The sequence below is a fragment of the Ziziphus jujuba genome, chromosome 1 (assembly GCF_031755915.1).
Source record: "Ziziphus jujuba cultivar Dongzao chromosome 1, ASM3175591v1".
Taxonomy (NCBI): domain Eukaryota; kingdom Viridiplantae; phylum Streptophyta; class Magnoliopsida; order Rosales; family Rhamnaceae; genus Ziziphus; species Ziziphus jujuba.
The window spans coordinates 35,371,064-35,395,236 of NC_083379.1; the positions used below are offsets into that span (position 1 = coordinate 35,371,064).

General features: G+C 34.0%; 3 protein-coding genes and 2 non-coding genes across 7 annotated transcripts; 3 read left to right on the plus strand and 2 right to left on the minus strand.

The window, feature by feature from the left end:
• Positions 1-1,486, plus strand: LOC107430350 (uncharacterized). The gene is made up of 2 exons (XM_016041188.4): positions 1-689; positions 802-1,486. Exons 1-2 carry the CDS (start codon positions 345-347, stop codon positions 1,375-1,377), a joined length of 921 nt encoding a protein of 306 aa, XP_015896674.3. The 5' UTR covers positions 1-344; the 3' UTR covers positions 1,378-1,486.
• Positions 1,487-2,220: 734 nt separating this feature from the next.
• Positions 2,221-8,016, plus strand: LOC112490528 (tRNA (guanine(37)-N1)-methyltransferase 1). Of its 2 annotated transcripts, none has more exons than XR_007237786.2 (9): positions 2,221-3,271; positions 4,622-4,720; positions 5,147-5,266; positions 5,361-5,527; positions 6,191-6,261; positions 6,685-6,827; positions 6,973-7,084; positions 7,261-7,545; positions 7,717-7,752. XR_007237786.2 is itself a non-coding variant. In XM_048463145.2 (9 exons), exons 1-9 carry the CDS (start codon positions 2,426-2,428, stop codon positions 7,858-7,860), a joined length of 1,815 nt encoding a protein of 604 aa, XP_048319102.2. In that variant the 5' UTR covers positions 2,222-2,425; the 3' UTR covers positions 7,861-8,016. The 2 variants fall into 2 exon arrangements, 1 of the variants encoding a protein (XP_048319102.2); XM_048463145.2 differs by having other exon boundaries at positions 2,222-3,271; positions 7,433-7,545; positions 7,717-8,016.
• Positions 8,017-13,149: 5,133 nt separating this feature from the next.
• On the plus strand, positions 13,150-15,164 carry LOC107430873 (protein SPOROCYTELESS). 2 transcript variants are annotated; one of them, XM_025070405.3, is made up of 3 exons: positions 13,150-14,202; positions 14,450-14,624; positions 14,787-14,995. In XM_025070405.3, the coding sequence occupies exons 1-3, from the start codon at positions 13,531-13,533 to the stop codon at positions 14,861-14,863; spliced, it is 924 nt and encodes a 307-aa protein (XP_024926173.1). In that variant the 5' UTR covers positions 13,150-13,530; the 3' UTR covers positions 14,864-14,995. The 2 variants fall into 2 exon arrangements, with proteins under 2 accessions (XP_024926173.1, XP_015897234.1); XM_016041748.4 differs by having other exon boundaries at positions 13,160-14,202; positions 14,450-14,656; positions 14,787-15,164.
• A 2,244-nt stretch (positions 15,165-17,408) lies between these two features.
• Positions 17,409-17,490, minus strand: TRNAS-AGA (transfer RNA serine (anticodon AGA)). Its single transcript has one exon. It is a non-coding gene; the product is annotated as a tRNA-Ser (tRNA).
• Positions 17,491-20,763: 3,273 nt separating this feature from the next.
• TRNAS-AGA (transfer RNA serine (anticodon AGA)) lies at positions 20,764-20,845 on the minus strand. Its single transcript has one exon. It is a non-coding gene; the product is annotated as a tRNA-Ser (tRNA).
• Positions 20,846-24,173: the final 3,328 nt, after the last annotated feature.

Genomic DNA, 24,173 nt, shown 5'->3' on the forward strand with positions numbered 1-24,173 from the left:
AAAATAATTTGAAAAGATCTTTAACCAGAATTTCCGTTTACCGGAGTACACGAAGAGCGAGCGGCATTGCCGGCCTCATGAAATTCCTCAACGCCAAAAAATAAAATAAAAATCCGTATATTTTTATATAAAAACCGTAACCTAGACAATATCCGAAGAGTTTTCCTTCGCTTTCTCAGATCATGGAACTCCAACTTTCTCGCGTCCCAAACACCTCCTATATCCTCGTTAACGGATCAAACCTAATTATCATCGAAATACCAGGCCAATCAAATTAACTACTCAAAATATTTCTGTCTGAGAATCAGGCTGGTCATAAAAACCATCCAAACCACCCAACCGTCATGGACTCCACTGAAACAACCACCACCACAAAGTCGTCATCGACGTCCTCGAAAAACAACAAAATAAGCAGGAGGAAGAGGTTCTTGATGTGTTTCCGACCGGCCAACATCGACGGTTTTGTCCGACCAAGAGGTGGCATAAATGGTTCAGAAGATGATGATGATCTTTTCAAGTACATGTCTACGGGCAAGAAAGAAGCCGCCGTGTTCCCGGAATTTTCACCGACATCTTTGTCGGAGGACGATCAGGAAGACGAAGAAGAATATAGTGGTCCCCGGCCGAAAAGATTTGGCAGCCGTAGGATTTCTCGTGCCTTGAAGGCCGTTCTATGCGACGCTTCATTGGTATAAGGATTCAAGAGCTTTAGATTTTTCCTTCCAAAATTTAATATTAAAATGTTATTGCTTTGTTTTCCATTTTTTTTGGTAATATATAATTTGGTTATTATTTTAACAGACAAAGGGTCTTGGAAAGAAAAAATTGTTTCCGCAAAAATCTTCAAACTCGTTGATGAGCGATTTCTATACAAGAGACTATGAGTCGTCGGATCGATCAAGAATGATGAGCCGGGTTCCATCATCTCTATCAGTATCCTCTGCCGCCGTTTACATTGCACCTCCAATGTGCGGTAACTGCGGTTCACAATTAGCAAACTCAGCAGTGAATAATAATAATAATAACAATAATAATAACAACAACATGAATTCAAGAAATATTACGACAGAGAGGATAAGGTCGTTTGGATCCAACTCATTCGTGTGGAGACAAACAAACGACAACAACGTTGAAGGTGCAGAGGAAAAGAGATTGTGTTACGCTTCAAATAGAGGTTTGTGTTTGATGGTTCTGAGCCTGTTGGCTTTGATAACATGCGGGAAAATCTGCGCTATATTTTGCACATCCACGTGGCTGTTTTGCATACCGTTTTGGGCGGGTAGACAAGCTCGGGCGTCGGAAAAGCCTGCGGAAATGGATTCGGCCGAGTATAAGAAGCGATTCGACCGTGTGCTTATTGATCGTGCAAGTCAATAGCTTCTTTTTTTTTTGTGAATATTTTTTTATTATTTTTTTTTTTGTGTGTGAAATATTTGTATAACATATTGCCAAAGGGCACGAAGACTCGTCAATTTGTTTTTGTTGTAGTTTTGGAATTTCTTGGTGGAACCAATTGTTTTGTTGCTATTGGTGGTTTGGGGTCTTAAGCTGTCTGAATTCCGGCATCCTTTTTTAAATCCTTCTATGTAATTAGTATACATTTATGAAAACCTATACCGAGCTTAAGTACGGTTTTTTGTTTTTTTGTTTTTTTGTTTTTTTGTTTTTTTATCATTGAAGAGATTACATTTAGAGATCTAGATTTAATACTGTAATATGTATATTAACTAAATTAATAGTTTAAAGTTTAATTACGTTAACTCCTATTATTAGTTTGATTTCATTAATTATTTTAACCCTATTTCTGGAGTTTTAAATTCAGTAAAAATATGACAAAAATATAAACAATTTTAAAATTTTATTTTAGCCGAATTTCCTTTTCTATTATTAGTATATTTTGCATGGTTACTCATTTTATTATGACATGACACATGAACAAAAATTAAAGAAATAGAATTAAGTTAGAATTTAAAACCAAAAATAATCACTAAAAAACATTTTAAAAATAACAATCACAAAATAAGTTTCTTTATTGTCTTATACTTTTTTAAATACTTATAAAAGTAGTAAATTGCTATTGTTATGTCAGATAATAATTTTTAATTTTGTCTCTTAAAATTTTAAGTATATTATATTTTATTTCATAAATTTTTTGAGTCACTTTTTCATAAAATAAATAAATAATAATAATAATAATACTAAAAAAAAAACTATTGCAGTACCGCTGGAATAATTGTTATCTACATGTTGAGCATCCTTATACCAGTCCTAAACCCTCAAATTCTGTCTTCGCTTTCGCTTCGACTGTGCAGTTCATCAACGACGACTGACCGACTTATTTGATGAGAAAGCGACAACCACCATACACGCACACTTCCTTCTAATCCTAAGCCATTGGTTGATTTTTCAGTCACAGCGAGCGGATATGGTGACCAAGCTCTTTCTCACTCTTAGACCCCACTCTCTTCCACTTTACACACTCTACCCCAAATTCCCAACCCTCTCTCTCCCCTCCTTCACCACCACAGCCACTGCGGATCAACAACTTCCACACCACCTAAAACTCTCCTCCTATGGACCTTCCCTTCGCAAGGGCAAAATACCCTCAATGCCCCTATCTCAACCCTCCATCCAAAACCACCCGGAAGAACAGCCACCACAAGCCAACGATGATTGTTTGCTCGACGAAGACAAATTCGTCAGGATTTTCGACATGGCGGCGCTTCGAGTCCCTTCCAAAGACTGCTTCGCCTTCGAGAGCCGCCTCCGAGGTCACCTCTTGAACTGGCCTCGCATCCGCAACATTGCTAGAGTCCCCGGCGACGACATCGTTGATGAGCTCGCACAGCTTGTAGGGAACCATCCAAACGAAGAAGAAGATGATCTTGTTTCGGTGAATCGGCGTTTATATGGGAAAGCAGAGGACGATGGAGAGCCGTTGAGTCCGGTTCTGTACAGAGAAAAGCTCGTGAAGACTTTCAGTTCTCGTGGGTTTGTGAAATTCCGCAACCTCGCGAGGTTGTCGAGGCCAAAGAGGAGGAAGAAGAAGAGAGAGGAAGAGAAGGGTAAAGGGAATGCTAAGAGGACTGGGAGGAATGAATTGGCTATGGTGGAGGTTGTGGAGGATGATGAAGAACAAGAGGGGAAGGATATGAAGGGTCTTCTGGGTGATGAATTCGTTGGGAAGAAATGGAGGGGTTCGACAAGGTTGTTGCTTTTGGATGAGAGATATGCGAATAAATGCGTGGAAGAGTTGCCTGAGGCAATTAAGGTGGCTATTCCCAACACTCTGTTGCTCTTGTGAGTTCATTAGCCTATTTTAATGATTCTGAATTTCGTTTTGTATAATTTTGAATCTGGTTAAACGTGTTTTTGCAGCAGCATTTTAATTGCTGCCAATTGGTGCTCCAATTTCATTTACTTAAACTTTCTAATATATAGATTGGCCTTTCTTTGGAAGGCTAATTTTTAGTCTGTAGGCTTTTGAAGACCATGAAGCACCTCCCCATTGAAGTGGGGTTTGCGTATTAGTAACTTTTGTTTTTGTCAGGAACAGAATTTTAATAGAACCTAAGCTAAATTGTTTTCCTTGATTCTTGCAAATGTAGATTAGGTTACTTTAATCATAGTAAAACTTCATGGAGGAAACAAACCAATTGGAGAACTACCATAGTCAACATATCATTGAGGAGAGTGGATATAATATAATGGAATGACAAACAAAAGAATCCACCTTGGTAAGGTTTTGTAAATTGAATATTGGGCCATGTTAAGCTTTATTAAACCTGCTTTCATCTGGTTGATTTGACCTTTTAAGAGAGTTTAGAGTTATTCTGGTGATTGTTTTTGTCAGGAACAGAATTTTAAAGAACCTAAGCTAAATTGTTTTCCTTGATTCTTCCAAATGTGTATTGGGTTACTATGAGTTTAGAGTTATTCTGGTGATTGTTTTTGTCAGGAACAGAATTTTAAAGAACCTAAGCTAAATTGTTTTCCTTGATTCTTCCAAATGTGTATTGGGTTACTATGAGTTTAGAGTTATTCTGGTGATTGTTTTTGTCAGGAACAGAATTTTAAAGAACCTAAGCTAAATTGTTTTCCTTGATTCTTCCAAATGTGTATTGGGTTACTATAATCATAGTAAACTTATGGGAAACAAACCGATTGGAGAACTACTATAGTTGAAATCTCGTTGAGGAGAGTGAGTATATAATGGGTTGACAAACTAAAGGATCCACCTTGATAAAGTTTGTAAATTGAATATTGGGCCATGTTAAGCTTTATTAAACCTGCTTTCATCAAGCTGATTTGACCTTAAGAGAGTTAAGAGTTATTCTGGTGATAGGGCCCATCTTTTAGCTTGATTTTTCAAGCATTCCATAACATTTTATGTTTTATGAGAGAGATATTGTTTAGAGTGTTTGAGCTGCTCGGGTTCATGCATTAGTCTCTTCTAGGGCAAAGGATAAAATTTTGTCTTTTTAAAATCAGTGATGAGCTATCATGGTGGACAGACCTGTGTTGAGTTAATTTGACCATTTTGGAACAAGTTATATGTACGACTGTATGACCTACTTCTACTTGCTTATGACCTATATTTAATGTCCTTTCCCTTCTTCAGGCTGTACTGAAAGAAAACACTGGGCAGAGTATGGCATCAATTTTTGAGCTTGTAAGATGCAAGCTGACTCTGTTCTATGGTTACTGGCAGATGAATGAGGTATTTCACAAATGGAATTGTCTTTGGTTTTTTCATTTTGTATATGCTGTTTTAACTTGCCATTTAATTTTTGAAATGTTTTTACATTTTTGCTGAATAAACTAAGAACTGTAGATTAAGTATAAAGGGTGCTTCAGCTTATCCATTTTCATCATATGAAAGAATCACTTCAACCTTTAGGACATTATTATAAGAATAATAAATTTTACCATTAGAGCCTATTTCTCCAATGGTCAATCCTTTCAAAACATCTAGACATGGGTTCAACCTTTCATATTTTCATATGTCTTTTTATTTCTCTAAGGCTGGGTAGTTCAGGTGTAGGCTTGAGGAACTATGCACCAAATTTAACCTGTGAATTGGAGGGACTGGTCGCTTCAAGGACCACTGAAGCACATTCAGTTACATTCAATTCTTTTCTTGCAGATCTTGGAGGATTTGCTGCCCAAGGGTATGATTATTCCTTCAGCATTTGAAACAGTTGGGCATATCGCACACCTGAACTTGAGAGATGAACATATACCATACAAAAAGCTCATTGCAAAGGTGCTCGATTTTGTGATTGAATTAAGTTTATCATTTATTAAATGTTCTATAGATCCACCTGTCTTAGTAGACAACATATATCTCTCTTTTACAGGTGATTCTGGATAAAAATAAGCCAAAGATTCAAACAGTTGTCAATAAGATTGATGTCATTCATAATGACTACAGAACAATGCAGCTTGAGGTTTTGGCTGGCAACCATTCCCTTGTGACCACAGTAGTTGAGAGTGGATTGCGGTTTCAGGTTGATTTAGCAACGGTGTATGTTCTACTTTTATTGCAAGCTATTGAAAAATCTGCTGCATATTTTTTTATCGTTTTCCTAAACGCATGATATCATATCAGGACTTGAAAAGTATTATCTATATATATATATATATATATTAGGATTTGAAAAGAGCTGTATATCATCTATGCAGCCACATGAGTATGTCATCTTAATACTTAGTGCTAAATATTATGTGTATTCGTGTATTTATCACAATTGTGATGAAAAGCTGCATTCTTACATACAATGTTCCTTCATCAAAACTAGCTGTAATAGAAATAAAAAGAAAAAGTTCCCTTATTGGAACTATCAAGAGATGTAAGCAATTTCTGTTTCAATGTTATGGTGTTGGTACTTTTTCCCCCTCCTTTATCTCTCCCCATTTCATTTTATTGTTATTACTAGTAATTATTATTCATTTATCAATGCAATGCCTACCATCGTTCATAGACATGGAAAAAATAACTTCATGACAGTGCTACAGACACTAGGCATTGAGCTTTGATGTAGATGCTTTAGCTGTTAATTTGAGCTTGGAGTCCAGATCATGGGTTAGATTTAAATGCCTATCCTAAGAGTTATTTATAAGTTCATTAATGTTATAGGATCAGAGCTTAGGGGCAGAAGATCTTATGTTTCTTATATCAATTTTGCAGGTATTGGAATTCTAGGCTTGCAACTGAAAGGCAAAGGCTTTTGAATGGCTTTACACGCAATGATGTTGTTTGTATGTTTTTGTCTTTGCCTCATTCTGCGTAATTAATATTTAAGCTACTTCTTACAGTCCGGGCCTTTAATATAATAATTTATTTCCTATTATGTATCTTTTTAGTTTTTGCCTTAAAAAAGTCAGGAAAGAGTCATTTGTTAGATCATCAAAACTGAGTTAGTTTGTTGGTATTTTAATTGTCATTGTTTGTATAATTCATGGTGATTAGATTTCAAACCTTCAATACTTGCTAGAACCTTGACTAGGATCTGAGATCTTGAAATCATTATCATCTGGAAGTTCACATGTAATAATTGCTAAAACATTGGGATTGCTTTTTGAATGAAATTTTCAACTTACATTTTTAGCTCCTAGTTTGCTTAAATATCAAATTTTTGAGCTGTCCATGTTATTTTGGTCATATTGTATTGTGATTGACAGGTGATGTTTTCTCTGGTGTTGGTCCAATAGCTATATCAGCTGCAAAGATTGTAAAAAGAGTATATGCTAATGACTTGAATCCTTATGCAATTGACTATTTGGAAAGAAATTGTGTCCTCAACAAACTTGAAAGGAAGATTAAGGTATGCAATAAGCTTATGGTATTATTTAGCATATCCTAGATTGATGCTGTCTTTCATATTAATTGTGCATGATTCAGTAAAAAGGTTTCTTTGTTTTTTATCTGATTATTTTTGTTTTATAATTGGTGTATTTGTTACTGCCTAGGTCTTTAACATGGATGGGAGGAGATTCATTATAGCTATGTTTTCAAGTGAAAGAGCCCATTCAATAACACAAGTGGTGATGAATTTGCCAAATGATGCTGCCGAATTTCTAGGTATATTTATTTCCCTTGGGGAAAAAGACCTTATTTTTTCTTTTTCTGTGGCAAGTAAACTTCATAATTTGATATTTGCTTATAACCAAACTACGTAAAAAGGGAATAAGTTGGTATTTAATTAGATGAGTCTACTTATAAATGTTTGGAACTTAAGAGTCCTTGTTATGTCCAAGTGTGGTAGAAAGCTTTAAAGGAAGAGGCACTTATTGGTTGATCACGACTAACATCGTACAGTTAAATTGAAATGGTAAGAAGGGTGGTGAGTCAGGTTTGTGATGTTTTCCAAGTTGGGCTGCTTCATGCTACACAATAATGCAATCCTAATACTCCTTTGTCTACCAACAGATGCATTTCGGGGAGTATTAAGAGAGAGACCTCGGGATGAAGAATTCAGCTTGCCAACGATCCATGTATATGGATTCTCTAAAGCTCAAGATCCAGAGTTTGACTTTCACGAGGTTAGGTTCTGAAGTCTTGTAAATATAAATTTGTATTCTGTGTTGCTGAGCCTGGGTTGATTAGTGTAAATCCTTTCATGTTTCTTTCATCCTTGATTTTTCTGTCACCATGTATTCAATGTTACTAATAATTATGGTATTATTTATTTATTTATTTATTTTTTAATGCAGAGAATAAGAATTTCTCTGTCAGAAGTGGCAGTTGATGTAGAAATGCGTAGGGTACGCCTTGTAGCACCAGGAAAATGGATGTTGTGTGCATCATTCGTCCTCCCTAAGAGTGTTGCTTTTGCAAAGCCTGTGTTGGAAGCTTGAAGCTCGTATATGTCATGGGCTTTAAACTTTCGTATGATATACTAATTCAATATTTAACCTGTTACTTTCCCCGATATGGTGATTCCCATTTTTTGTACCAGTGAAATTATTATTATATTATTTTTTGTATATATAAACCAATCATTTCTATATTTATTTTCATCTAATAACCAAATGTTCCCATTTCCTTTATAGTGCCTTGGTGGTAAATCTATCCCATTGGATTTATTGTCAATCATCAAATTTATCTAATTGCGTGGAAATTCAACATTCAAGTTATGGCTTAAAACCATAGATGATTTATTGGCACAGCAATTAGGACTCATGTCTTTAGTTCTCAATGGCAAAGAAAAACCTTTAAATTTTGGTACAAAACCTTTGTTTAAATGGGTTGCACCAGTGACATTGTGCATGCAGAGCAGACATCTCTCAGACATATCTTGCTTTATGTCTGAGTCTCTGTTTTGTACTGAATTTTTGCACTTTCAATACAACAACCAGATGACAATGACCCTGTTCCATATGCACTCAAAAATACACCCTAATGCACAGTAAATGTTGTAGAAACCGAATATTTGTTACACAAGTTAGTCATCCATTGACGGCTCAGATATGCCGCCAATGTCTGTATGCTGCTCATCTGGGCCCTCCATAAAATCTGTGCAAGACTGTGCACTAAATCTGCATGTACTGCCTCTCACTGGCCATGTCATATGGGACTACAAGGAAATGGGTGATGGACAACTTGGTCTTTATGGGGATGTAAGGTGAGGGCAGAATAGTAATCATAAATGAAAAAAAAAACACAGATAATGAAAAGCAAATCTCAGTTCAGATTGAGATCTAAATAATTATATCTCCCCTGTGGTCCTTATTTATGATTGTCTTATTGGCATAGAAATGTAAAGGGGACGATCTTTTGCTACTTTGTTCAAATATGGTTAGCTCTTTCACAAGTAGTATAAAGCCACAACTAACTGTTACCCCAACTTCTGGTTTCCTTTTAGCAACCCTTAGGAGAACACATCAAAATTTTATTTTCTATTAGAAGACAAGAATAAAAAATAAAAATAAAAATTGTACATTGTTATTGGCTCATTGCTAGCCAACTCAACTTCTTCTATGCACGAATGGCAGCTTAAATAACAATAATTTTCTAGCAGAAAATTCATTACATGTATGTATGTATGCGCATTTAGTTGTTTCTATATATTTTTTTTAATAAATATATAAATTTTAATTCAACAATATAAATTAAAAATATCTTCTAGATATTCCCGTAGATTCTAAGATACAAAGAAACTTAAATTCACCGCATCAGTCAATATCTAAAACAAAATCGAGCTAGAGACCCAGAGCGAAACAGAAATATTTAGGTTGGATGCATAAAAAAATTAGATATAAAACAAGAATGTTTTATGAAATTCCCAACAACCTGAAACTAAATGAAGATAGAGCTATCTTTCTAACACGTGTGAGCTGGTCCACACCAAAAAGAAAACACCCAAAAGAGCTGTAACAAAGACCCACTGTAAGCTTATGTTCACCAAATGACCCACCATAGCCTTAAGGTAAAAATTTTAATTTAAAAAATAAAAACAAAAATAAAACATCGTCTAGACCATATCATTCCTCTATGGCTCTACAGGCCGTGTCTGTCCCCACCCAAATAAAAAAATAAAAAATAAAAAACCAGCAATCATATATGAACACGTGTGGAAACACAAAGAACCCATCTCCCTCGCACGTGCCAAACCCAAGAGAAAAACCCCCACCCAAAGCACACACTGTGTGGTGTGCCCCTTTTCCCCAGCCGTTATTTTGTGTTCAATACCCATATCTGTCATCGTACGCCAGACCCAAATATAGAAGTGGGCCACCCCTGCCTCAAGCGGGGACCACTGAGAGAGATGAGAGGGTGAGTCCCACTGCTGTGGTTTTCAGGATGGGGGGCTCCAAGCCATTTGATTGTCTTTCAAGATCAAGGTCCATAATCCGAAAATGGAGCCAGATGGTGACGTGGCGAGCTAGCCTTGGTCAAGATCATCCTCAAATCTTTTCAAATAAAAAAAGCACAGGACGGCGCGAGTTTCGTACACCCTACCATGGCCTATGGAGAGAGGGGGCAATATGACATCCCCATCCGGATTGTATCGACACGCGTCGGTTGGTCACGCGGTTTTGGCTTTTGGCTTTGAGGGCTTGACTAAGATGCGGGCATGCATTTTGTGCAACTACATGGATTCTACCATTTGTAAGTCTGTAAACGTGGATTCATGCTATTGGTTCAAGGATCTAAAACTTTCTTCTTTCTTGAGATGAAGCATCCAATATGTGTCTACCCAAATATTTTTTAATTTGTTCGTTAATTAACAAGCATTTAGGTAGAGATTTGGTGGGTCTCAATTGAGTCCATGTAGGTGTTTTGGATGTTGAGAAACTGGTTCAATTTATGTTTTTTTTTATTTTTATTTTTTTTTAAAATCCTTTTCCCCAAAAAATAAAAATAAAAATGGTTTTGGGTTTTTTCCGATTGGTGTGAAGCTCATGATAGGGAAGTCTCTAATATGGATCGGTTAGGTTGGTGTAGGAAATTAACCAAAATGTTGATTGAGACACATTAAGATGCCTACTGAGACCAAAAATAAAACAAAAACCATCATTCTTGAAGCTATTGATACCAAGTATAGAAAGCTTAGGTCTATAGATGATTATCATTACGCTCACTTCCATTCCCATATAAACCAACTTTGCTTTATATTTCCAACCAATGATATTACACAATAAATTAGCACACATAATTGAGCAGATTTCAAAAACAATATTAGTCCGCTGTCCCAAAAAAAAAAAAAAAAAAAAAAAAAGAATCTTAGAACGTTCAAACTTGGAATCTTTATTTGTTAAAAGATATGATACCCATAGTTTTACCCATATTGATCTTTTGTCTTCAGTCTTTCTCTATCATCCCAAAAACCGCGTGAAGAGTAAATTTCAACCATAAAATGTCAAAAAGATGTTTTTGATTCTTTTTTCTTTCACATTAATTAAGTAACTACCCAAACCTCTTTCCACCAAGAAATTTCTAAATTTCCTAGAAATTCTAATTATTGAGGCTTCCATTTTACCTATATCTAAATTTCATTAAGGCATATCAGTTAAGCGCAAAATTTTATTGACTTTTAAAAATACTATTGATTTTTTTTTTTCCCTTTTTGCATAGAAGTTGTACTATTGATTTGAAATTTCATTAGTTGACTCGGTCACTACTAAACTAGTAGTTGCTTAAACTGCTAAATTTATAGATATATATACACCTCAAGGATTGATGAAATTCTTCCTAAATGTGTATTGATTTAACTCAAATTAGTGCTGATATAGCCTACGATCTTTGATTAATTTAGATCCAACATAAGCAAATTTTGATCCTTTTGCATATGGTTAGTAAAAAGTCAAGCGGGCAATATACGTTGAGACCATTTAATTTGGACATGACAATTTTGATCATTTTGTGTATAGTAAAAAGTCAAGCAGTTCATAAAGGTTGAGATTCTTTAATTTAGACAAATGCTTTGTCATGAAGACTGGATATGCTTACTTTGTTCCAATTGTAATCAGGTCCCATTTTGCTATTATGAATTTCAAACTTTGGTGTAACCAAGAAGATAAGAAATTTTCATCTTTGACTATAAGATTAAGTTCGAGCGTGATGCTACCGAAAATAACTTTCATTTACAAGTGAATTCTTTAATTAATTTTGGTTTAAAATGTATAGACTAGTATTAGTACTTAACTATTAGTTTCACTAAAAAATAATTGAGTCTTAAACATCAACAAATTATATATTCTCATTCTAAACATATTTATAGAATGCCATGTACATCCAATATTACTATTGCAATAAAATTTATTATTAAAGCATCTTCAATAAGAATGCGGATTATATTATATAGTATAGAAATTAATAGTATTGATATTTAGATTATATGAATGTATATATTGGTAGCTAATTCAAAATTTGTTCTTTAATTGTACTATCTAAGAAAAGCATTAATTAATTACATATTTTTTATTTTTTATTTCTTAAAAATTGATTTTTTAAGGAAAAAAAAATTTTATCTTTGAGAAAACGTTGCAATGTCGAACAGCCTTTAAAAATAAATATCCATTTTTATGATTTTTGTATCATATCGGTTTAAAATTCAATATTTATATTTTGTTATTGAAGTAGAATTTTTCAGTTTACCTAATTTTCATTTCTATCAGAGATACTCCGAATTATGTTCCATGTTTCTTTAAATTTATCTAGTTATATTATAATTATAAACATAATTAAACAAAAACCACCAGACGAATTCCAATCTCTATCTCTTATATGTTTTGAAAAATAATAAGAATAAAAATGACACTACCAAATATACTAAAGTACGTAGACCACATGGGGTTCAGCTTTTAGATTTTACCATGTATGGCCAATAATATCATTGCAAGCCTATATCATAGGCGGATTGATATATTCATGAGCAAATCTTACTCTCTATGATTGCCCAGGAGGCAGTACTTTCAATATGTTGAACAACTACACCATTAAACATGGTGTTAGTCACATTCACTACCACCTAATGAGCCCTCATTCCCTATCTATCTTCACCGGCCCCATGATCCGACGATGATCATCACCATGATCATTGATCACCATGCACCATTCCATAGGCAATATAGTAAAAGAGAAAAAAACAAACCCCACTAAAAAATGCAAAGCTGAAGAGCTTCTTTTTGGTGTTGAATTTCAAAACCTAATAATATTTTTGCTAAATTTGCCAAAACTGAAAGCTGTGCTACAAAGGGTTCTTATTTGCTTGTTTTGGCATCTAGCTGAATCGCTGCGCTTCATGGTTTCCGACCACGCCTGTCCTGCTGGTGTGCATATATAATCGCCCACTGGGCTCAGCTTTTGACACGTGTCTGTGGGTACCATGTTATGGTAACTCATACTTCACGCTTTGCCTATGAGCGTGTTTGTCACTTGCTTTTGGATTTATATTTTACGGTTTGTATTTTATTACCTTATGAGATTGGTATTGAAGAATGCCTTCATGGGATTGGTGTTTTCTCTGGAATACTAAAAACCTTGCGTCCACTCTGTTTTTTTACTCTGTCCAGGGATTATGTAAATATTTTTTGTTGGAGGGAATTCAGAAAAGGACACAAAAAATAAAAAAATAATAATAAAAATGATACTGTGGTGGAGGGGACATAGTAAAATTTAGCATGGAGATAAGAAGAAAAAAAAAAATAAATAAAGAAAAAAGAAGAAGAGAAAACCCCAGAAACAAAAACAAAAAACACATACTAGCAATATAGTAGCAAAGAGAGAGAGAGAGAGACATGGCGGTGTCCTTTTAGCAATTCACAGGTAGTATCTGGCATGGTTTTACAAGGACATCTCTCTCTCTCTCTCTCTCTCTGTGGTATAAAACACAGTATTTTCTCTCTCTAAAAATCTAAAATCTTCTTTATATACACTATCATTCTAAAACATTAAACGTCCCTGTATATTTTTCAATCCTATTCCTCATCTTCAGAAACACACAAAAACGTTTTCTTTTTCAAAACCCAACTCTCTCTTTTTCACTCAGTCTCTGAAACATAAATTTTTTTTTTTTCCCAAAAATGGCCACCCCACTAATACTCATGGCTACTCATGAACAAAACACCGCACGGGATCAGTCCACCACCAACAAAGTCCATCTCGGTTCGGAAGAACCCAAACCCGAAACATCGAAAACCAGAGCAAGGAAATCGGGCAAAGGTTCAAACCCGAAGAAGCAACCTCAGCGAGGTCTGGGTGTGGCTCAGCTCGAACGCCTAAGAATGGAAGAGCGATTGAAGAAAATGAGCGAAATAGCCCAACTACAACAACAACAGCAACCTCTGAATCTTCTCGATCAGTATAATTTCCAAAAGGTTTCCGATCCACTTGGCAGTGTTCCGGTTCAGTACGGTGGTGGTGGGCCTGGGCCGGTCGTGATTAATGGCTCCTATAATGGTACTGGTACTGGTACTGGTTTGTATGGTTTTGAAAGGGGTGGTGGTTTGGCTGTTCAGAGGATTGGGAATGGTGGGTTTGGTTGTGGGTCTTCTGGTTCTGGGTTTAACGTTTCGGGTACGAGAATTAACCCTATTTTGGTAGAACCGAATCCTTATGGGATTGTCGGAGCTCCGGATCAGAGGGAAAAAGTGGGAGCCAACTTGTATGAGACCTCGAAAGAGCTCTCTTCAATGCCAAAAATGCACACCAGCTCTGCTGTTGTGTTTTCTGATCGCTGCGATGTCTGCTGCAAGGTGGGTTTTAATTAGCCTGCTTTTGTTTCCTTTCTTGTTTGGCTTCCTAGAAAAATAGAGAGAAAAGGCCCTTTTTTTTTTTTTGGTGTGTGTGTGTGTGTTGGGGGGGTGCGTTTTCAAAATATTTACTGCCTAGTCGGTCTGCTACATTAAAAGTTCATGTGGTTTTCTTTTTCCGTTTTTTCTGTCATTTTGACAAACTCGCCAACATCAATTTTTTTTTTTTTTTTTTTTTTTGGTGTTACAGAAGAAGCGGTTCAATGGTGAAAGTAGTATAGTTGTCCATGGAGGAAAAGAGAAATGTTCCAAGGAATTGCCAATGGGTGGTACTAATATTTTTCTGGGGTTGAACTCAGAGAGCATTTCACCCTTGATCGGAGAAACCTTTGGTTTAGGTGCCGGAGCATCATTGAGATCAACTGGTTATTATTCAGGACGCAATATTGATCATGAGGTAGAAACCAGAAAGAATTCCACTGAAAAAATTAACAAAGAACCAAAAAAAAAAAAAAAAACAATATATTTATATTATTAATATGACATTTGGTTCGTTGGGATTAAATTATATTACATGGGTTTTGTAGGGAGTAGAGGTTTTGGCTATTCACAGGAAGGGAAACCTATATGCAGAGAGTGGTGGAGGAGTGTTAATGGAGTATGAGTTTTTCCCAGCGGGAAAAGAAGAATATGAATATGGAAGCACTTTTCCCAAGGACACAGAGATTCTGCCTTTGGAAGCTTCAGTTCCAGTCAATGGTAGTAAAGCTTCTAATCATGTTGATTTGTCTCTCAAGCTTTCTTATTAGAATCAAAATGGCTTTCCTTTATTTGATTTTCTGTTGTTTTTATTTACATACAGCTTTTTAGTTTCCTTTTCCTTTGTCAGACTAAAACTTTGATACAAACATATATATATATATATATGTAATATCTTATCTAAGTTAAAGTTCAATTAATGCATCTCTCTCTGGCTATTGCAATTAATTAATATGGCGCTTGATTTTTTCAGTTTCATTAATGTTTCATGGATTCTTACCTTCTTATACTAATTAGTTTTTTTTTTTTTTGTTCAAAATTATTTCAATCAATTGATATTTGAATCAGAAAATGCGTCTTTTCTTTCATTAATTATAAGATAATTATTTACTTGTTGAGCAATTGCAAATGTTGTGTTTGTGTGACTGTCAAATATGCAAGTAATAATGAGATGGATGTGGATGCAGCAACATGTCTTTGAGGATTCTCAATTGAAGTAGTTGCTTCATGCAAATACACTACTCAATTTTGTACTCTTTATGTCATATATATATATATATATATATATCCACAACTCAATCCGGCCAAATGCATTAATGACGGTTAGATATTAGATGCTTCTTATGTTATATGGCCAGTTTCCATTAATCCGTTGATGACAAATAATTGCTCTGCATGTTTTAAGCGTTTTAATGGTCTCCTAAAAAGCGTTTTAATGGTCTTATTTTTTGAGATCCATGCACATGTACATGATGACATTAAGTAAGAAACATTGTGTTAATTTGTATTATTAATGGTGATATGAAGGTTTTATGTTTGGAGATGACTATTTAAATGAACATGTGTATGTTAAGAATATTTCAAATTATAATTAGCAAATAACCAGCAAATAACCAAGAATTGACCCCAAAATTTTAATTTATAACTTATACCCCATTTTGGTTGAGTTAATATTCGCACTTATTTTTTTTCACCCTCTAAATGTGTCTATAATGGTTCATTATAAAATATGCTATAGTTTGTCTTCCTTTACTATAATGATTAATTATCATTTTTTTTTTGGTGTATTGATTCAATCAAGTTTACTACCAAAATGTGCATAATATATATAGGCTCAATTACAATGAGACTTATGGGCAGTGACTTTTTTAAAGAACGAATAAAATAAACCTCCAAACCCAAGTTAACTTTGTTCAAAAAGCCACAGAAAACTGCATGTCCTTTAATTTCATTAACTTTGTTCTCTTAAAAAAACATACATAATTTAGAAAATAAAAAGCCCTTTCAATGAATATTTTAAGCAATATTCTATATCTTAAAATAAATCTGTTTGGAAGACAATACCTAGCTAGAAGTTAGAAAGCATTCGATACAATAAAACCCTTTTCACCTCTGGCACTTTATAATTATACTTTTGTCTTGAAAAAATAAAATTAAAAAAAAAGGGAAGGATATGGAATTTCTGTTCTAGAGTTAGGTTTTAGACCTTTTATGTGCTGAAACATAAGGGAGGGTGTCTGTGGCTTTCTGTTTATAGGAGACTATAAGCAGGCTTCAGAAAAAATGTGTTATTGAAGATGGTGAAAAAAGGTATAGGTATATATATAAGAAAAAGGGCATGCTATATACCATAGCTTATAACCTGCTTCTGTTTGCTTTCTTTAACGAGACTGCTTTCTCTCTCTCTCTCTGTGAATATATCACTGAGTTCGTCTGACTATGCAACACCCTTAGTCCTTAGACCTATACACCACACAAATAGTACACAAAACCTGTAATCACTATTAATATGCAGACACTGGGAGTCTGTGGGAGTCTCAGTTCGAGTAAGAGGGGCTGGTGGAAGTGGAAGCTTTTTCTAATAACTCATCTTTTCAATTTCATTGGCTGTTTTCCCACATATACTCAGCTTTTTGCTTTTTCTTTTCCTCCTTCTTGCTATTTTATTTTCGGCAATACTTTGTCTCTTTTTTATTATATTCTTTTTTTCGTTGTTCATTTGTTTTGTTATTTTAGTGAATTGTAAAAATTCTAGATATTATAATATTATAAATTATAATTTTACTAAAATATGCAATATATATGCCCACATTGAATACCATTACATCAATTAATGATTTAATGGTAAAAGTGAAATTGAATAAATGATAATCTTGAGCATTGTATTATTGATAGATACTGAAAACATGACCGATCGAAAATCCATATTATATATATAGATATAAAATAAAATACAAATGATTTTGAAGTACAAATAACAATATATAATTAATTATTTTCTTAATGAATTTACAAATTTAATTAATCACCAATGTAGGTAAATATCTAGGAATTCCAAAATACAAATTAACATAATATATTAAAAAAAATTGATTAATACAACGTATAGTAATCACCAGTTTTATTCTCTAAAAAATTTACAACGAAAAATGGCAATAAGAAAGAACAGGCGTGAACGGCAGGATTCGAACCTGCGCGGGCAGAGCCCACATGATTTCTAGTCATGCCCGATAACCACTCCGGCACGTCCACGACCTGGTTTGGGTTTCAAAAACAATTTACAAAGCAAATTGGTTTCTTTAATGTAATTACAGCTTGAAATAAAATGCCAAACTCGCTAATTAAGCTCGATCGTCTTCTAATCTCTGTAATATTAGCTGCTAATCTTCGAGGTCTTTGCTTGTTGTATAGATGATTCCCGTTATGGTTTGGCTTTTCAATACTTTATATTGATATCATATGTTTTGTAAAAAATATGCCATGCAATTAGAATTTATCTGGGGTATTTTTAAAATGTTTAAAACTTATGGGTATAATTTAAAATAAGGATAAATTTCAGAGCACATTAGCTCTTTGTATGGTCAGTCAATCGAATTTATTATATTTCTCATGTTGGGTAAGTTTCTTTTGGATTTTTTGTACACCTTTGATGGTATGTTAAGTTTCCAATATGCACAATATTTATGATTCAAATGCATATCTACATATGTCTAATAATTTGTCAAGCACTCAAAATTTAAGATGATTATCATTCCCTTGTAGGAATTCTTCTATGTGGTTGTCCTTAGTAGTTTAATTTTTGGGTTTTCAAGTAACTACATCCTTTAATCTATGGCAGTGGCCTTTACTGCGCCAACTTGGGCGTGTCGTGGAATAATATGACCAATTATAGCCTTTAACCAAACTTTCCCTTGCTACAATAGAAATCAGAAGTATATCAATCACAGTGAATTGGCCTGTTTAAGTAGGAGGAGAACTTTCTATTGATTGATGTGCATTCGTGAGCATGTCTATATAATATATATATATATATATATAGAGTTTTTTTTATAATCAGGACCGAAAAAAATTAATCTGGTTAAAAACTGTGGAAAAATTAATTGGATCCATAACTTATCAAAACGAACAACTTAGATTAAAGCCTCCCTCAGGTGAGAAAAAATTGACAAAAAAATTCCTTTCCTTCCTGCTATTTCTTTCCTTCCCGCTCGCACCACCCACCTTTCATCTTAGTCTTCTTCCCAACCACCTCAGGAATCTCTTTGTTCACAAGAGACCTACTAATCATTTTCGGATTTGTGTAAAGTGACAGACTGGTCTCATTAGCTACTGCTAAGAAAGACTCTCTCTCAACTGTTGTGATAGAATCAGATCTAAAAGGCAATTTTTCGTTGTTTTCAACACTGCTGGCCTTCTCTTCCAGTGGTGGTCCATTGGAACCATAGGACTCACCTGAGATGAATTATTTAAACCAGCATCTCGATCTGGATGAAGACTAGATGAGCCATTGATGAACTTGGTCCAGAGTGCAGGCCCGAGGACCTGCCGCTGCTCACATGTAAAGAATCAGTTAGTTGATGACCTGATTTTTGATTGAGCAATTCCATCAACAGGCGCTTCGACTTTTCGTTAAATCCATTTGACATCCATAATGTTGAAAAAAAAAAAATTAAATAAATAAAAAATAGGGTTTTAGCCACGGTTTCTAAAAGTTCATCGCCAAAAAAAAAAAGTCAGACATTTTTTTATTAAAGGTGATTGTCATTTTAAGATTTATTAGTTAATTTATTAATATATTAAATGATATTAATATTCTTAATAAATTATATAAATGTAGTGAAATATTTAAAATGCGGATAAAATTAATCTGATATGAACTCAAATAATTAGCAAATAATACATTTTCATATTTTAGCTTCTAAAACAATTAAATTGCTAACAAAGGAAGTCTTGAGAAACTCTTTAATTACTTGAAAATCCATATATATATATATATATATATATATATATATATATATATATATATTATGTAATGATAAATGCGACTTCCACCGAAATTAATTTTATTTAATAGTCACTTTTAATCCGTATGCTACCCTTTCATTTGTTTTAATCAAAATGAGCAGATCCATTTCTTAAAAGTGGAAGTGATAAGCAACTTTCCAACCATAGATAGAGAGGGTTAATTCACATTATATAAATTATGTTGGAATTTGCATAAGACTTTCAACTTCAAGTGTTATTATGGACGATAAACATATGAGAGGAACTGTAATATTAATAGTTGTGATGATAATGTCCAAGTATTTTTGTGATGGCTGTTATAACTAGAGGCTACCAATAAAATACTGATCAAAATCTGTCTTATCATTCTCCCTCCATTCTACATTCCGTCCCCACAGTGTAATTACAACGGCTCTTAAAATTGAGATACTTAATTATGTAATTATGTGGTACGAATCATTGGCCTTGCATAATTGTAAGCAGGCAAAAGAAATAGAGCATGAAAATTGTTAACAAAGAGCTGAAAAAAAATGCATGAAGAGGCGTGGAATTATTCACCGTACTTAAATTAGTTTTGCTATATATATATATATATATAGCTACTATATATCTCATATTTCTTACTATTTGAATATCTTTATTCAATCATTTATAATAACACTTTTTATACATTTATAATGATTTTTGCTATTTCGTTGTAGGTGTAAGTTGCTCATTAATTAAATCCATTTCACTTAAATTTAAATATATTTTTCATATATGAAAAAATAAGCATTTGCTTCAGTTTACAACTTCTTTTTTTTTTTTTTTTAATGACAAAAAGGGAAATAACATAAGAAGAATGAGTGGTGTTAAACTTTTTTTCTTCTTAGCGTCGATATGTATTTTTATAAGATCTCCCTTGCAATAGTATCGCTACGTAGAGTTTAGAGGTCTGGAATTATTCATCATACTTAAATTATATATCTCATACTGCTTACTATTTGAATATATATTTTTAATTATTTATTATAAAATTTTTTATACATTTATAATGATTTTTTCAATTCTGATGTAGGTATAAATAATTTATTAATTGAATCCATCTTATTTAACTTTGAATATAACTTTCATATATGAAAAATAAGCATTTTTCTTTAATTACAAACTTTTTTTTTCGGTTGTATAAAAAGAGAAATAAAGTAATAAAAATGAGTGGTTTTAAATGACTTATTGATTAAATACATCTTATTTAACGTTTAATATAATTTTCATATACGAGGAAAGAAGCATTTTGCTTTAGTTACAAACTATTTTTCTTTTTTATATAAAAGGATAAATAAAGTAATAAGAACAAGTGGCGTTAAGCTTTTATCATCCAACCATATCTCCCCTGCGCTAGTGTCTTTGCGGTGGAGTCTGACCACCAAGTTACAAACTTTTTACTGTATAAAAAGTGAAATAAAGTAAAAGAAACCACTCATATTTAAAATGTATAAAATAAAGTATAAGAAACCCATATTTAAAATGTAAAAATGGCAGCGTGGACGGCAGGATTCGAACCTGCGCGGGCAGAGCCCACATGATTTCTAGTCATGCCCGATAACCACTCCGGCACGTCCACTGATAACGTAGTCAATGGTATTTTCTTTTTCATTTACTATGTATAATTTATTCGATGCATCTTTTCTGTCTTTAAGTCATTAAAATAGGAACATTATAAAGATGGAAAATACATGCGTGATTCTTTCTGTAACACCTCGATCATGATTATGAAAGTTGACCTACCACAATAAATTTGGCTTTTATGATAGAAGATGGAAATGAGCTTGGACCATTTACAATCTAATGTAAATACACCTTTGCCTCCCAAATAATTACTTTCTCCTACCATCCAAAATCCATTCCCTACATCATTATATGGATATATGTATATATATATATATATATATATAGAATTGCTGGAGAATGAGAACATCCGCACGGTATGGAATGAGAATGTGAGAAGGGAGTGCCGTTAACTTTGCCTAAGATTAATGAAACGGTGCGTGGCACCTATTTTCAAAAAACCGAAAAAAAAAAAAAACCAAAACTGCAGAGACTTTTTTGCCTACAATAATGAAACGGTGCGTGGCACCTATTTTCCCTCCACAATCCAGAAGAAGGTCCATCGTCCTCCATAACATGCACATGAGCTGCCAACCATTTGGTCTGGGACCGAATCATATGCACACTTACTTCTTGGATCGATTCCATCTCCTATATACATATGCAGTGTATTTTTCAAAACCCAACCATTCAAAGACCACCGAACTCCAAACCAATGGCATTGAAGCGCCTACTTCATGCTGCTACATACTGCTCTAAGCTGATTTTTTAGTATAATATAAATCATGTCGTACTGGTAATTGATTTAATGAACATACAGGTACTATCTTGTCCCTAATATAATGTGACAATGTTGTAAAAAAAACATTCTGGTATATCATCAGCATTTAATCGGTTTGGTGATACCCAAAAATTGCAGAGTGAGAGAGGAAGAGAAGGAACCTGAAAGTAGCTGTTGCTGGAGGTGTGGGGCGGCTGCTGGAGGTGCTGGGCTGCAGAGAGGAACACGCTGGCGGTGCGGGGCTGTTGCTGGAGGAGCTTGTGCTGCTGCTGTTGGTTTAGGGATTCTGGATCTGGAGCTGGAGCTGCGGGTTCTTCTCTGCAGTTTTGTGTTTTTTTTTTTTTTTTGGGGAAAATAGGTGCCACGCACCGTTTCATTATTTTAGGCAAAAAAGTCTCTGCAGTTTGGTTTTTTTTTTTTTTTTTTTTTTTTTTTGAAAATAGGTGCCACGCACCGTTTCATTAATATGAGGCAAAGTTAACGGTACGTCTCCCTTCTCACATTCTCACTCCTTACCGTGTGTACGTTCTCACTCTACAACAATTCTCTCTCTCTCTCTCTCTCTCTCTCTCTCTCTCTCTCTCTCTCTCTCTCTCTCTCTCTCTCTCTCTCTCTCTCTCTCTCTCTCTCTCTCTCTCTCTCTATATATATATATATATATATATATATATATATATATTTAGGGGGCTTCTACAATCAGAATATCCTGACCAAATAACATCAAACCAAAAACATGGTCTTTTTAGAATATTCCCAAGAGATTTTTTAAAATAAAAAATATTTTTTATCAAATAGAAAGTATTTTTATATAAAAAAAAAATTAAGTTTTTAAATATTTTTCAACAATATTTTTTATTTTTTTAATAAACATTTATCATTATGTTTTTTTTTTTAAATTTTTTTGATTTTTTAGCAAGTAAAATATATTATAGTTGTTTTGAAATTTAATTATTATTAAATAATAAAGAGTATTTTTACCTTTTTAAATTTTGAAGATTCAAATCCATTTTGTAGGATAATTTTACATATTAGTTATTCAAATTAAACATATAAAAAATCCATTAGGAATGCTCTTATGATAATGAAGTTTTTTGACCGTTGGATTAAATGAATGGCCTAGATTAGTTTTGGCTAATCTCAAGTTCCCTCCCAAGTATCGTGCACAAGCTTCCCTTCCCTTCCTTTCCCACCATCTCCCGCCTACCAAATACGATGCCACATAAAAATATCACGAGCCCCCGTTCATCCCGAGAGAAAGAGCCACAATTCAAAGGAGAAAGAGGCACCGTTCGTCCCAGAAACCCATCCATCCAAAACACATCGCTTAGAGCAACTGTTCACGATGAAGAATCACCCATCAGAGGAGAAAGAGGAATTTGTTTTGTATGTAATGTTGGGGATTATCAACAAGTTAAGCGTGTTGGTGAAGATTATTATATTAGCTATGTTTTGAAATAAAGTTGTTTCTTTAGTTGATTAATTTCTTTATTTTGTTCTTCATTTATTGAACTCCTAATATTGATTGTTGCAATTTAGGATACAAAAAAGGTTGGATTTTTATTGTTTCTATTCTGGAAAATTCCTTTTTAGAATGTGGGTTTGCTATTTAGTCCATTATTCATCTCTTAGTACAACCATTGAAAAGGGTATCTGCAAGCAATTTAAGACTCAACCCAATAATTTCGATGACAGACTTTTGGGAAACAGGCTGGTGCCTTTAGCTTGTTACCATATGGGCAGAGGATAAATGATACCCTTTTTTTTTTTTTTTGGAAAATGTAATTGGTAATTTGGTACTTCAACAGATTTTCATTCTAATCATTTTAAAATATTTTTGTTTTACTTATTAGAAAACATAAAAAAGAAGTACTAAGTTACTATATTCTTAATTAAAGAAAAAAGGACTTGGCATTATTCTAATGATTAGATAAGTGTAGTGATCATTGGCTTAGTTTTGTATGGGAAAGCTCATCATACAGATTCTAGGCCTAACTGATTGCTATTGCAAATGCAATACCTTCTGTATAGATTTAGAGATGAATAGTGTTGAATACTAGATTTAGATCCCATATCTGCCTTATGGTCCCGATACCCCTAAATGGAAGTCGCATCTCCTACGGCTTATATTACCAACATTGGGGTTTCATTTTAGAAAATTCTCTGGATTTGCATGTTCATTAAACATTTTATATGAGCTTCACTAGCTTTTGGCATACCTCTTTAGACATGATTGCTTCCAAAAGGCCATTGTTAGCTCTTTTCGTTGTGTGCTATAGAATTGAGCAAATATTCAAATGAATCTGACTATGCTTGCTGTTTAGTATTTCAAGTATAGTGGTCATCATGTGTCATTCTGCGGTCAGCTTCATTTAAAATGAACTTGTAGTAGGGTAGGGCAATTTTTATTTATTTATTTCAATATGTGTATTTCCCTTGCTGGATTCTTATCCTCTGATAGGTATTTCCTCTTTCTTCTTTGATGGATGATTATACGCCGTGAATGGTGGCTCTGGGCAATGGGTTTCGGATGGACGGGTTTCTGGGTCGAATTGTACCTCCTGAT